The 15213-nt window shown below is 46.1% G+C and overlaps 1 protein-coding gene across 1 annotated transcript; it reads right to left on the bottom strand.

Moving 5' to 3' along the window:
* Positions 1 to 6922: 6922 nt before the first annotated feature.
* On the bottom strand, positions 6923 to 8509 carry LOC123075540 (chitinase CLP). Its single transcript, XM_044498122.1, has 2 exons — positions 7527 to 8509; positions 6923 to 7423 (listed from the first exon to the last, which is right to left on the bottom strand). The coding sequence occupies exons 1-2, from the start codon at positions 8489 to 8491 to the stop codon at positions 7030 to 7032; spliced, it is 1359 nt and encodes a 452-aa protein (XP_044354057.1). The 5' UTR covers positions 8492 to 8509; the 3' UTR covers positions 6923 to 7029.
* Between the last annotated feature and the right edge of the window lie 6704 nt (positions 8510 to 15213).

The raw sequence follows: 15213 nt of genomic DNA, 5'->3' as shown, positions 1-15213 counted from the left end.
CGGAAGAGAAAGCGGGTCTCTATTAACTTCGGTGACCAGTGGACGGGTAAATGGCAATAAAGATAAAGTCACAAGATTTGTTGGGATTTTTTTATGAGGCAAATTTGCTCAGGGGCATGTGTGGTGATGTGGATAGTTTACATGTCAAGATAAATAGGTTAGTGGGGGTGAATCTCTTAGGTATATAGGATTTGTGCTCATGAATATACATAAATAACTATACACCGAGGGAATTAATAAAATGTACATGAACTTAAAATGCATACAACAGTCCATAATATTATTAGTTATTATATGTCAAACTTCAAATAGTTATTCTGCATGGTAGACTTTATGAACACCATCTAGAACCCTCCACCAAGATATTTCAGGATAGTCCTACTTTCGCATGAAGACATATAAACACACCAAAATACATGTAAATGCAACCAAGTAATCCATAGAGAATGAAGGTATTATATTATATTTTTTACTTTTATTGTAGTTAGGGAGAAGCCCATATAATAAATAAACTTCACGTGTTATTCAAAAGTAACATTTTTTAAATTATGTACTATTGGCAACATGCTTTTTAAATAAATTATTGACATTATACTGAGATGATAACAAATTTCATGTCAATATTTGACTCAACTAGTTGCATCATTAAAAATAAAGGTATAAGTATAGTAAAAAGATTGTATTTAAGTAAAAACACCATTTAATATTATTAAATGTAATTATTAACAAGTTATAGGGAAGTATAATAGTTTAGTACAAATGTATATAGAGGTCAATATTAAGCAAACACCTGATCTTAATTAAGTCAATGTCATTTCTTATTCATTCTAATCCAACACATAAGGGATAATCCTTTTATCCACTTTGCCGACCTTTCTCGTTAATGCTAAGGAGACGAAGGATCTCATTGCTCATGAAGAGCAACATCACGACACTGTAAGGAAAGTATAGCAAGTGCAGCCCAACTTACTGATGTCTACTACACAACCTTCTTCTTGTAGACGTTGTTGGGCCTTCAAGTGCAGAGATTTGTAGGACAGTAGCAAATTTCCCTCAAGTGGATGACCTAAGGTTTATCAATCCGTGGGAGGCGTAGGATGAAGATGGTCTCTCTCAAACAACCCTGCAACCAAATAACAAAGAGTCTCTTGTGTGCCCAACACACCCAATACAATGGTAAATTGTATAGGTGCACTAGTTCGGCGAAGAGATGGTGATACAAGTGCAAAATGGATGGTAGATATAGGTTTTTGTAATCTGAAAATATAAAAACAACAAGGTAACTAATGGTAAAAGTGAGCGTAAACGATATTGCAATGCTAGGAAACAAGGCCTAGGGTTCATACTTTCACTAGTGCAAGTTCTCTCAACAATAATAACATAATTGGATCATATAACTATCCCTCAACATGCAACAAAGAGTCACTCCAAAGTCACTAATAGCGGAGAACAAACGAAGAGATTATGGTAGGGTACGAAACCACCTCAAAGTTATTCTTTCCGATCAATCCATTGGACTATTCCTATAAGTGTCACAAACAGCCCTAGAGTTCGTAGTAAAATAACACCTTAAGACACACGTCAACCAAAACCCTAATGTCACCTAGATACTCCAATGTCACCTCAAGTATCCGTGGGTATGATTATACGATATGCATCACACAATCTCAGATTCATCTATTCAACAAACACATAGAACCTCAAAGACTGCCCCAAAGTTTCTACCGGAGAGTCAAGACGAAAACGTGTGCCAACCCCTATGCATAGGTTCATGGGCGGAACCCGCAAGTTGATCACCAAAACATACATCAACTGGATCAATAGAATACCCCATTGTCACCACAGGTATCCCACGCAAGACATACATCAAGTGTTCTCAAATCCTTAAAGACTCAATCTGATAAGATAACTTCAAAGGGAAAACTCAATCCATTAAAAGAGAGTAGAGAGGGAGAAACATCATAAGATCCAACTATAATAGCAAAGCTCGCGATACATCAAGATTGTGCCAAACCAAGAACATGAGAGAGAGATCAAACACATAGCTACTGGTACATACCCTCAACCCCGAGGGTGAACTACTCCCTCCTCGTCATGGAGATCGCTGGGATGATGAAGATGGCCACCGGTGAGGGATCCCCCCTCCGTCAGGGTGCCGGAACAGGGTCCCGATTGGTTTTTAGTGGCTACAAAGGCTTGCGGCGGCGGAACTCCCGATCTATTCTATTCCCCGAAGGTTTTAGGGTATATTGGTATATATAGGCGGAAGAAATACGTCAGGGGAGCCACGAGGGGCCCACGAGGGTGGAGGGCGCGCCCAGGGGGGTGGGCGCGCCCCCTACCTCGTGCCTTCCTCGTTTATTCCCTGACGTGCACTCCAAGTCCCCTGGATTGCTTCCGTTCCAAAAATCACGTTCCCGCGGGTTTCATTCCATTTGGACTCCGTTTGATATTCCTTTTCTGCGAAACACTGAAACAAGGGAAAAACAGAAACTGGCAGTGGGCTCTGGGTCAATAGGTTAGTCCCAAAAGTAATATAAAAGTGCATAGTAAAGCCCATAAAACATCCAAGATGGATAATATAATAGCATGGAACAATCAAAAATTATAGATACGTTGGAGACGTATTACTTATATATAAATTTCAGGACAACATCCAAAATGTCATGGTTTACAGAGACGATTGGTGTTGTTAGTCGTGGAAGGAGAGGAGGCATGAGATAATTAGAACTGGAGAGTGACATAATTTTTTTGGGAGGGTAGGACTTGAGAATTATGAGTATTTCTATTCCATGTGGGCAATTCATAGTATGGGAGAGGAGAAACATGCACACGACTTTTTGGGTGGCACATTTACGAGCATAGATTGTGTTTTCATTTTTCTATAAGTTTTTTTATTTACCATAATTAAAAAAATGTCACGAAGCTGTTTAAATAATAGGAAAATAAATTTTGAAAATGGAAAAAGTTATATCACGGAAAACAAAAATAGCTTACATGGAAATGCTTGTCACTTATTTGAAAAATTATGGTGTATTTTAAAACTTTGTTGTCACATGTTTTATAAAAAATTCATGCATGAAAAATCATTTATTATTTGAAAAATATATTCATGAAATATCTGTAAAAAATGTTCATCAGCAAATGTAAAGATATTCATCATGTATTTGTAAATATATTAATCACAATTTTGGTTAGTAATGTTCATGTGAAAAAATAATATTCAAACAATATGAATAGACAAACCGAAATGAGATTTTTTTTAAATAAATAGGAAATATATATAAAAAAGAATAAAAACTGCAACAAAGAGAAAAGATCAGAAAGAAACCCAGCAGAGCACCAGAACGTGGGCCGGCCGTCGTAGGCCGATGGAGTGTTGCTTCATTTAGGCGATTATTTGCATGTCTCATATTTAATGTTTGAAGTGATTATACTTTTTAGACAAGCTCACATAGCTTTAACGGAACCGGACAAAATGACCAACCCCCAAAAAAAGAGCATGATATGCGAGATTGTGAGATTCAAAATTAAAGTTCCTAAGCTTAGGAACAAAGTTACAGAAGGGGGACGTTGAATAACATCCTTAGATCTCCTGTATTATGGCTCCATAGCTTCTTGAGGTTTCTTGCTTGATACCCTGAACCATCACCTTGCAATCCAAAGCAATATGAAGATGCTAGGCATAAAAAGATCTTCTGGTAAAGCCAATGCTTCTCTTAAGGCCAGCGCTTCAAATGCTGGAGGGTCATTCATTCCCCTATATAGATTGGCGGAAGCCCCCAAATCATTGCCAAGTTGATCCCGGCAAAGGGCACCAGCAACTCCTACTCTCCCATTTACGTCCAAATTAACAAGGTTACTAGGAGGAGCTAACCGGCGAGATGAGACCGGATTGCTATTTCTAGTGCTTGGAGTTGAGGCTTTGTCAGACCTTGAAGTTCAGATAGAAAAGCTCCAATGAAACAATGTGTTTCTCTTCGTGGACCACCTTCCAACTTGCGCTCCAGATTGCCCACAGAGTTACTATCATGCGCATGAACTCCCCATGCGGTAATGACTTGTTCATAGCGAACAACCAATTTTTAGGGTTTTCCTCCCTATTGGCACACATATGCTTCACCATCTCTTCATTTGATAACGACCAAACACTACATGCAATAGACAATCCATCAGCGAGTGTCGCCACGAGTCCTCAACACCGCAAAGTGTGCAAACGCATGCCAGAGACAAGTTGCGACGGTGCAAAAGATTAGCAGTGGGTAAAGAATGCTGAGCTAGCTTCCAGAAAAAAAAATACTATGCGCCATCGCACAATCCATCAGCGAGTGTTGGCACGAGTCCTCAACACCACAAAGCGTGCAAGTGCATGTCGGAGACATGTTATGATGGTGCAAACGATTGGCAATAGGTAAGAAATGCTAAACTAGCCTCCCTCCATACAAATACATTGAGTTTTGAAGGCACCTGAATCCTCCATAGAGATGTCCACCCATTGCTCTCAGCTCATAAATCAGAAGCTCCAGTACACTCCTCTAGCCAACTCTCCCTAGGGAGTTCGGTTGCAATCATCATTTTATATGCATACCGGAATGTAAATAAGCCTCACATGCATGTATTGTGTTTAATCCGAGGCCTCGCAACAGACACATAGGGCCGAGGGGGCACCACAAACCCAGCCACACTGTCTGGGCCGGTCCATCTGCGGGGTGGGTGCCCTGTTTTCTTTCCATTTTTTAGTTGCTTTCTCAACTTCAAAAAATGCTCAGGAAATTTTAAAAAATGTTCATTAATTATTAAAAATGTATTGTTTTTTAAAATATTCACGTATTTATTTTTCTTGATTTTTAAAAAATGTTCATAAATTTGAAAATCGCTACAGAATTTCCAAAAATTGTTCAAGAACGTGAAAGTTTCCACCGGATTTCAAAGAAACTATTCTTGAATATGAAAACATTTTCCAAATTTTAATACATAGTCTAAATTCCAAACAATATTGACGAATTTGAAAATGTTTCAAATTACAAAAAATCACGAACTAAAAAATATTCTTTGTCTAAAAAGTTATAAACTTCAAATAACGTTCCAAATTTTATAAAATGTTCATGAAATTGAAAAATAAAATAAGAAAGAAAATAAAAACTAGAAGAAAAAGCACAGAAAAAAGAAAGATAGTTCAGGGAAGAACCTTCCCAAAACCGATGGTGAGGATAATCAGTAATAGGTTGGCCCATATAACAGGACTCAATAATTTACGCGCTATCCACCATGGGACCTCCTAATCGGCGTTGTAAGCGCCGGCCAGCGCTCCTGGCACTCGCACGCGACGCGTAGCGGGACGGCGTAATTAACCTTTGAAAAAAGAAACAAACACGAAGTAAATCGCCTAAGTCGGGAGCTTCGAGCCTTCCGACTAGACCAGGCTCAGTTCGTTGCCTATGATCAGGAAATAATCCTATTTGACCCCTCTTTCAGTACAAACATTAATGTTCATAGGCAAAAAAGGAAAACGAAAGTAGGTAAAAGAAAAAAGGGAAAAGAAAGAATAACAAGTAGAAAAAGTTCAATCTTGCCGGATCCGACATGGTGACTTGGTTGTGACACCAGCGATACTAGGTGAGGTAGGAGGAGCCGGCCCCGCGCGGAGGAGCTTGGCGCTTAATCCACCCTCCACCGCGCGGTACGCATTTGTGCATAGAACACCTTCTCAAGAAAGAAGTGTGCATAGAACAGCCTTTTTGGCCTTTTATAGCGGGCCAAGGAGGCAAGCCAACAGAACCAATTTTTACCCCCGGAAAAGAAAAGAACCAATTTTCACGTTTAAAGTTGATATATATATCAATATTTTTGTTGCAAAAGCCTGCAGAGAGTGGATGAATCCTACCGGTGCTTCCACCTATCTGTGTTATCCTGTAAATTTAACATTGAGTAATAAAGTAAATCATGTTTATCTCTACTACTTAAAAAGAACGTAAGCTTTCCATTTCACCTTCTCATCATCCCTTCGTTCAACCTTCCTTGTATAATAATAAATCAACTTAATTAACTTATCTTTTGAATCAGTTTCACTTTAATTTACTTGCCAAACTTCAGATCAAAATATAGGGTAATTCATGGGCAGAATTTGATGACCATTTATATACACAATCACATTATTATGGACAGATAAATCATAAGCCGACGTACTAGAAGATTTATATCCATTACAACCCACGGGCATTGTTCTAGTAACCCAAAAAAAACTATCTGTGTTGGTACAAATGGACTTCCAAGTTCCAACACTATAATAAATTTAAACTTCCTTTTTTCCTAGTAGTGCTGTTTTTATTTGGAAAGAACCTAAAACAGAATATTTTAATTTCCTGCCACAGGGATGAATATTTTAATTTCCTACCACAAGGATATATATATATGGCCGACAGCCCCCACGATCTCTGAACAATTTGGATGACTACATCATCACTAATACCGCATGACTCATGTGGTTAGCAAACTTCAAATTTGCATAGATGACTACTTCAAGGATACCGTCCTAACAATTTCCAGACAAATCATCGTACTCTTTCGTCTAAGGATGCCTAACCGCCGCACCGATCATTCGCGGGGGGGAGGGGGGGGGGGGGGGGACACTGTGAGGTGGGTAGTTTATCTGGGGCGGCCTAAACTGCTGCTAACAAGAATAAGTACGGAGAGATTGGATCTCCCTGGCGTAGTCCCTGAGAAGGTTTGAATTCCTCAAGAGGCTCCCCATTGAAAAGAACCGAGAAGGTAACTGCTAGCTTGATCAATTGTGCAATTCTTACTCTTCAGGCATTAAGCAGTACGCTCAGAGAAGCTTCACAGTAAACATGTTAAAGGTCGTGTCTGCCGTCCCAAAGTCGCCACTAGGCAAAATGGACGATTACGGTAATGTTCGATAAAATTCGGTTCTTATTGAGACGCCCACAAAAACTTATTCTACTGTGCACTGCGTCGCAGTGCAACGCCTTGGATACATGGAGCCGGCTGCTCAAGTCAGAGCTGTGAAGTCTAGTTCCTGAAGAACGTGGAGCTTGTACAACTGGACAACGCGAAGTCCAGCAGCATGCTGAACCCGAGCACCTGCTTCTCCAGGTCGAACACCAGCAGGTTGTTCTCCAGCTGCTTCGCGCCCATCACCACCGCCGGCTCCCCGTCCACCGGCATGCCGCCGGGCCCCATCGGCAGGATCCCCAGGCACAAAGCCCCGCCCACCTTCACTAGGTAGTTGTCGCCGTACAGCGTCCAGTTCTTCCACGTGGCGCCGGCGCCCAGCTCTAGCTGGATGCGAGGCACGTCGTAGGCCGACGGCCGCTTCAGCCTCATAAACCCGGCATTGTAGCAGATCTCGAACGGCTTCGGCGCCGGCACCCGCTCCACGGAGGTCTCCGGAACATTCCTCCCCCTGCACGCCATTTCCGGCAGCCATGCCATACGTCAACAAGCTCAGTTCAGTTGGTACAATGGTGATATACCTTGCTCTTGCGGCGAATGCGTAGCGTATATACCTTGTGAAGGCGTCGTCGAAGGCCTTGGCGAACGGTTCGTACACGTCGGGGCGCATGATCATGTAGGGCGTGGCGGTGCTGAGCACGACGCCGCCGGTGCCGGCACCGGGGTCGAGGTCGAGCGCGCTGCTGGGGAGGATCGCCTGGGCGTCGGCCTCGTGCCACGCCACGGAGATGCTCTTTACGGGGATGTAGTATCCGGCGGCGTTCGCCGGGTTGGTGAGGAGCGGGGTGTATGGTATGACGGTCGTGTAGTCAACGTAGCCCGGCGCTTGCCCAGGCGCCGTCAGGTTCACAGGCGAGTCCCCGAAGATGGCGAACACGGGGAGGCACAGGGCGAACTTACCTCCGAAGCCGCGCTGCGCGGCGAGCTGCGACGGTAGCGAGAGCGGGCGCCGGGAGAACCCGGCCACGCCGGTGACGCCCGCGGGGAGCGACCTCGGCAGGCTGTCCGGCGCGCACGCGCCGAGGATGGCGAAGGACTCTTCCGGGGGAAGCTCCATCGCGCCATCGGTGGCGTTGGCCGACATCGCCAAGCTCGTGAGGCCGGCGGTGGAGCACTGGCGGGTGACCGGGTTGCCGGCGCAGGCGCAACTCGACCCCGAGTCCCCTAACTGGCCGCCGTCCACGTGCAGGCAGCGGCGTGGGCACTCCTGGCTGGCCGCGCCGCCGCACTCAGCGGACCCGCATGCCACAGTGCTCTGCGCCGACGGCGGGCAAGTTGACCAGACGAGCGAGCCGGCGAGGTCGAGGAGGAGCGGCGGCTTGTCGGCCTTGATGGTGATGGTGTAGAGGGAAGTGTCGAGGTCCTTGGCGAGCCGGGAGATGAGTGGCTTGTACGGGGCTTGCTGGCCGCTCGCCGCCGTACATGACAGCAGCAAGACGAGCGATGAGACGATGATACGATGGAGCACAAAGTAGTTCTTGGGATTCGGAGTAATTTTCTGCATTCGATTTCGATCCATATTGGCTTGGGATCTGAGAAGAGGATGATTAGTCTGAATGGCCAGGCTAGCTACTCGATCTGAATGTATTTATACTGCTTACTAAGTTACTCTCAGAGTTTGTTAAATGTTGATAATTGACAATCTTGATCGTGAATTTTGCAGGGCTTTAGTTTTTCTTGTTTTGTGCTACCGAGGAGTTGACATTACAAGTCAAGATCTCTCAAAACCTTGTGCTGATCTGGTCCAATTTTGTCTCATTACTGGTATCAGTACCTATTACAGTATCTATTATCGGAATGGCTACAGACTAGTCAGACTGAATTGTAAAGAGAAAAATATGTTTTTGGCCTTTCAAATTTATTAGAAGTAGACATCTGGCCCTTTATTTTTTCTGTTGATATTTCATTCCTCATGTTTGAAAATCGGACATGTTTAATCCAAAACCAGAAATGAAGTGGTATTGGGCTGATGTGTCCCGGTTTTGACTAGAAAATTCAAAAAAAAAAGATCCAAAGTTGACGCGATACGCCTCCATATCGACAGCGACACAATGAGCTCGCGGATGGCCACCCCACGCTGGTGGCCGAGCGCGGGCTGCACCAGTGCGCGCCGCCGCTCGCCATCTACGAGTAGCAGTAGCAGATCCATGACTGAGTTTGCCCCATTGAGCTCTCTCCAGGCCATGGTTGTTGAGCCGCTGCTGCACAAGGTGCTCTCCATGGCGAGATGCTGACTTCCACCTCTAAGAAGACGAAGAAGTCCGGCACAGAGCATGGGGACGACAGTGGGTATCCTGCTATTTGAGGTGTACAATGCCTTGTCCCCGTCACTAACCTCGACCACTCGCTCGCCACCGAGGCGGCATGCCTGCTGGGACACAACCTGGCACGCCTGAATCGCGAGAGGCCGCGGTAATGCTGTCGATGCGGTTAGCGGGGGAGGTTTATGTGAGGACTTGCCGCAGGGGGCCTCCGCCCTTTGCGAGGACCGAAACTGGCATCCACCATAGAGCCGAGTTTGTGTGGACGATCGGAGTTCCGCCACGACGAGGACCATAGAGGTGTCTGATAAAAAGCCGAGCTGGCTGATGTCTACTGCATAACTTATTCTTATAGACTCGTGTTAGACCTCAAAGCGTAGAGTTTTGTAGGACAGTAGAAAATTTCACTGAAGTGACCTAAGATTTATCAATCTGTGAGGCGTAGGATGAAGATGATCTCTCTCAAACAACTCTGCAACCAAATACAAGAAATCTCTTGTGTTCCCAACACACCCAATACAATGGCAAATTGTATATATGCACTAGTTCGGCGAAGAAATGGTGATACAACTGTAGTATGGATAGTAGATATAGGTTTTTGTAATATGAAAATATAAAAACAGCAAGGTAGTAAGTAACAAAAGTGAGCAAAAATGGTATTGCAATATTTAGAAATAAGGCCTATGGTTCATACTTTCACTAGTGCAATATCTCAACAGTGCTAACGTAATCGAACCATATAACCATCCCTCAATGTGCGACAAAGAATAATTCCAAAGTTCGTATCAAACGGAGAACATAAGATGAAATTGTTTGTAGGGTACGAAACCACCTCAAAGTTATCTTTTCCGATCAATCTATTGAGCTATTCCTATAAGTGTCACAAACATACCTAGAGTTCGTACTAAAATAACACCATATGATACGCATCAACCAACTCTAATGTCACATACATACTCCAATGTCACCACAAGTATATGTGAGTCAATTATACAATACGCATCAAACAACTGCAGATTCATAATATTGAATCCAACACAAAGAACTTCAAAGAATGCCCCAAGATTTCTACCGGAGAAATTAGGACAATAACGTGCATCAATCCTATGCATAGATTACGCAATGTCACCTCGGGAATCCGCGAGTTGAGTGCCAGAACATACATCAAGTGAATAAATATAATACCCCATTGTCGCCATGGGTATTCCTATGCAAGACATACATCAAGTGTTCTCCTATAATAGTGAAATCTCAAAGGTAAAAACTCAATTTATCACAACAAGATAGAGAGGGAGAAACACCATATGATCCAACTATATCAACAAAGCTCATGGTACATCAAGATTGTGCCAAATAAAGAACACAAGAGAGAGAGAGAGAGGAAGAGGGAGAGAGGGAGAGAGAGAGAGATCAAACTGATAGCTACTGGTACACACCCTCAGCCCCGAGGGTGAACTACTCCCTCCTCATTATGGTGGCCACCGGGATGATGAAGATGGCCTCCGAATGAATTCAGGGTCCCGATTGAGTTTTCATGGATATACAGGCTTGCGGCGGCGGAACTTCTCATCTAGGGTTCTTTTCGGGGGTTTGGGTATTTATAGGATTTTTAGCGTCGATCTCACGCTAGTGGGGCCCATGAGGGAGCGACAAACTCGGGGGGCGTGCCCTAGGGGGCGCTGAGGGAGTCCTGGATTAGGGGGTCCTCGGACAGCCGGACTATATCCTTTTGGCCGGACTGTTGGACTATGAAGATACAAGATTGAAGACTTCGTCCCGTGTCCGGATGGGACTCTCCTTGGCGTGGAAGGCAAGCTTGGCAATACGGATATGTAGATCTCCTCCCTTGTAACCGACTCTGTGTAACCCTAGCCCCCTCCGATGTCTATATAAACCGGAGGGTTTAGTCGGTAGGACAACAACAATCATACCATAGACTAGCTTCTAGGGTTTAGCCTCTACGATCCCGTGGTAGATCAACTCTTGTAATACTCATATCATCAAGATCAATCAAGCAGGAAGTAGGGTATTACCTCCATCGAGAGGGCCCGAACCTGGGTAAACATCGTGTCCCCCGCCTCCTGTTACCATCCGTCTTAGACGCACAGTTCGGGACCCCCTACCCGAGATCCGCCGGTTTTGACACTGACATTGGTGCTTTCATTGAGAGTTCCACTGTGCCGTCACCGTAAGGCTAGATCGCTCCTTCGATCATCGGCAACGATGCGATCCAGGGTGAGGTTTTCCTCCCCGGACAGATCTTCGTATTCGGCGGCTTCGTACTGCGGGCCAACTCGCTTGGCCATCTGGAGCAGATCGAGAGCTACGCCCCTGGCCATCAGGTCAGGTTTGGAAACTTGAACTACACTGCCGACATCCGCGGAGACTTGATCTTCGACGGATTCGAGCCCATGTCAGGTGCGCCGCACAATCACGACGAGCATGACTTAGCTCCGCCGTCGGACAGTGTTCGGGAGATCACACCTGCAACTAGTCCGCCCCTCAATCCGGAACAAATTGCGCCATCTGAGGACGGGTGGATGAACCCCGCCACGGAGGCCGCACACTTATTGGCGATAGAGCCGAATACTGACTTCACCTCCTACGAGGCCCGTGTTGCCGAACTGTTGGATTCGTCCCCGGCCATGGGCTCCGAGCCGCCTGCGTCCGTGCCTATCGAATCCGATTGGGCACCGATCATGGAGTTTACCTCCGCGGATATCTTTCAGCACTCGCCCTTTGGCGACGTGCTAAACTCGTTAAGGTCTCTCTCCCTGTCAGAAGACCCTTGGCCGAACTATATCCGGCTAGAATGGGATGCGGACGACGAAGAAATTCGTTCCCCACCCACCACCCACTTAATAGCCACTGTCGACGATTTAACCGACATGCTTGACTTCGACTCTGAAGACATCGACGGTATGGACGACGATGCAGGAGAGGAACAGGAATCACCACCCATAGGGCGCTGGATGGCCACTTCATCACACAATATATATATATGGTGGATACCCAAAGAAAACAATGACGAGGAACGGAAGGATGCAGCGAAGGATAACTCCCTCGAGAAGCAACCAAAGCGACGGCGTAGGCGCCGCTCCAAATCCCGCCTCGGCAAGAATGGCGATAACAACGCAAGAAAAAATAATACCCCGGTTGACTCCAGAGGAAACGACGACCCAGTGACAGAGCATGATGAAGCAGCGGACGACGAACATAGTACGGAGCCGCTGTCCGATCACGGCGATGCCGAGGATAAAGCTCATCAACCTATCTCCGGAGAGGAAATCAGTCCGGACGACGATGCACACACCATCCCGGAAGGGCAATTGGAACAAGAGAACCTCCGTAGAAGGCTCATTGCCACCTTGAGGAGTCTGAAGAAGCAGAAGCAAAGGCTTAAAGCCGCGCAGAATACGCTCAACAGTAGATGGAACAAAGTGCTCGACACTGAAGAAAAGTATGGTGGTAGTCGCCACACAAAGAGCTATCCAAAGCGCAAGCTGTTGCCTGAATTCGATGATGAGGCCTTAGAGCCTACACAGCCGAAAAATAAAACGGCCGACCGGTTGGATCGACCACCTCGTGGCCGCGATAGAGCGGCTAACGAGGCCGCACATAAGTCAGCACACGATCCACGCGAGGACTCGCATCAAAAGGCCGGCATGACCAGATCCATCTACGGATCTAGGAAGCGCGCCCCAGCGCATAATCAAAACCGAACACTACAACCGTCAGAACGCCATGACACATCCAAATACAGGGGTGCCGCGCACCCCCTATGTTTCACCGATGAGGTGCTGGATCACGAATTTCCAGAGGGATTCAAACCCGTGAACATAGAGGCGTACGACGGGACGACAGACCCGGGGGTCTGGATTGAGGACTTCATCCTCCACATCCATATGGCTCGCGGAGACGATATCCACGCCATCAAATACTTGCCCCTCAAGCTGAAAGGACCACCTCGGCACTGGCTGAAGAGCCTCCCCGAAAATTCAATTGGAAGTTGGGAGGAGCTTGAGGATGCTTTCAGGGCTAACTTTCAAGGGACCTATGTCCGACCTCCAGATGCAGACGAGTTAAGCCATATAATTCAACAGCCCGGAGAGTCAGCCCGAAAGCTTTGGAACAGATTTCTCACTAAGAAGAACCAAATCGTCGACTGCCCGGACGCCGAAGCCTTAGCAGCTTTCAAACACAGCGTCCGAGACGAATGGCTCGCTAGACACCTCGGCCAAGAAAAACCAAGGACAATGGCATCCCTAACAAGGCTTATGACCCGCTTTTGCGCGGGCGAAGATAGCTGGCTGGCCCGTAGTAGCACCAGCGACCCAGGCACATCTGAAGTCAGGGATGGTAATGGAAAACCACGACGCAACAAAAGCAAGCGTCGAAATAACGAAGACAACCCAGACAACACGGCGGTAAACGCCGGATTTAGGGGCTCTCGACCCGGTCAGCGGAAAAAGCCTTTCAAAGGCAATAGAGATGGACTGTCCAGCCTAAACAAGATTCTAGACAAATTATGTCAGATTCATGGCACCTCTAATAAACCTGCAAATCACACCCACAGAGAATGCTGGGTCTTCAAGCAGGCCGACAAGTTAAACGTCGAACACAAGGGGAGGGAGACACCAAGTGAAGACGAGGATGAGCCTCGTCAGCAAAACACTGGGGGACAGAAAAAGTTCCCACCAAAGGTCAAAACAGTGAACATGATTCACGTGACGAAGAGGAGGAGCAAACATGCACTCCGAGACATACGCGCCACCCCTAAGTTCAACCCTTGGTCGGCGTGATGGATTACTTTTGATCGCAGGGATCACCTGACAAGTATCCGGCACGGAGGACTGGCTGCCTTGGTGCTAGACCCAATAATCAACGGATACCATCTCACCCGAGTCCTCATGGACGGCGGTAGTAGTCTTAATCTGATATATCAGGACACAGTCCGCAAAATGGGGATAGACCCAATGAGAATTAGCCAAAGCAATACTACCTTTAAAGGAGTAATACTAGGCCCAGAGGCCAGCTGCACGGGCTCTCTCATACTAGAGCTTGTATTCGGTTCCCCCGACAACTTCCGAAGTGAAAAGTTAACCTTCGACATCGCTCCATTCCGAAGTGGCTATCAAGCACTACTCGGAAGAACGGCCTTTGCTCGTTTTAATGCAGTGCCGCATTATGCTTATCTTAAGCTTAAGATGCCCGGTCCACATGGCATCATCACAGTTAGCGTAAATGTCGAGCGTTCCCTACGCGCGGAAGAATGTGTGGCAGCTTTAGCAGCCGAACACTAAATGGCCTCTCCAACCAGAATAAATGATCGGTCATCAAGACCGCGGACACGGCTAGACGAAGTCCGGCGCATCACTAGCTGTAACAGCTTAGATAAACCTGAGATTGGTTTGATGGATATACCCCCATAGGTGGTACCAGGGGCTTCCCGCATGTACAAAGGACTACAGTTCGGCTTGACCTTACTTATCTTGAATTTTAATGGTTTATTGAGAATAACCAATTCTTCGCACAATAACTTTCACCTAAGTTCTTCTCTTTTACAGATGATAATCGTGCTACACCCTTCCAGGATACGGCACAATGGAGACACAGGCGCAGACGTGCAGCAGGGCCCCGCTCAAAGGTTTCTTTTTAGATTAAGACCCTGTGTAAACCTTTTTTTACTGTCTCTTGTTGCTTCACATCCTTCGGATACTCAGAATAACCGAGAGGGATGCTGAAGTTATTGGCATTTCGCCACGTCAGAATAATGCACGTACCTGGACACTCGGGGTTCATTATCAAGGGCGTTACTCAGCCCGGTATATGTGTTAAAGACCGAATACCTTAGGGAGTGTTCGGCATCGCGAGTTTGGCCTTATATGCATCAGCTCCGAATCATGTCTTTGGTCAAATGTTGGGTTTGCCCGGCTCCCGCGTTTTGATACCTTACGTTCTGCTCTATCGGCTAAGGTGG

The sequence above is a fragment of the Triticum aestivum genome, chromosome 3D, assembly GCF_018294505.1.
Source record: "Triticum aestivum cultivar Chinese Spring chromosome 3D, IWGSC CS RefSeq v2.1, whole genome shotgun sequence".
Classification (NCBI taxonomy): Eukaryota; Viridiplantae; Streptophyta; class Magnoliopsida; order Poales; family Poaceae; genus Triticum; species Triticum aestivum.
Note: the sequence above shows the minus strand (reverse complement) of the source record. Positions and strands in the feature narration are given on the sequence as shown.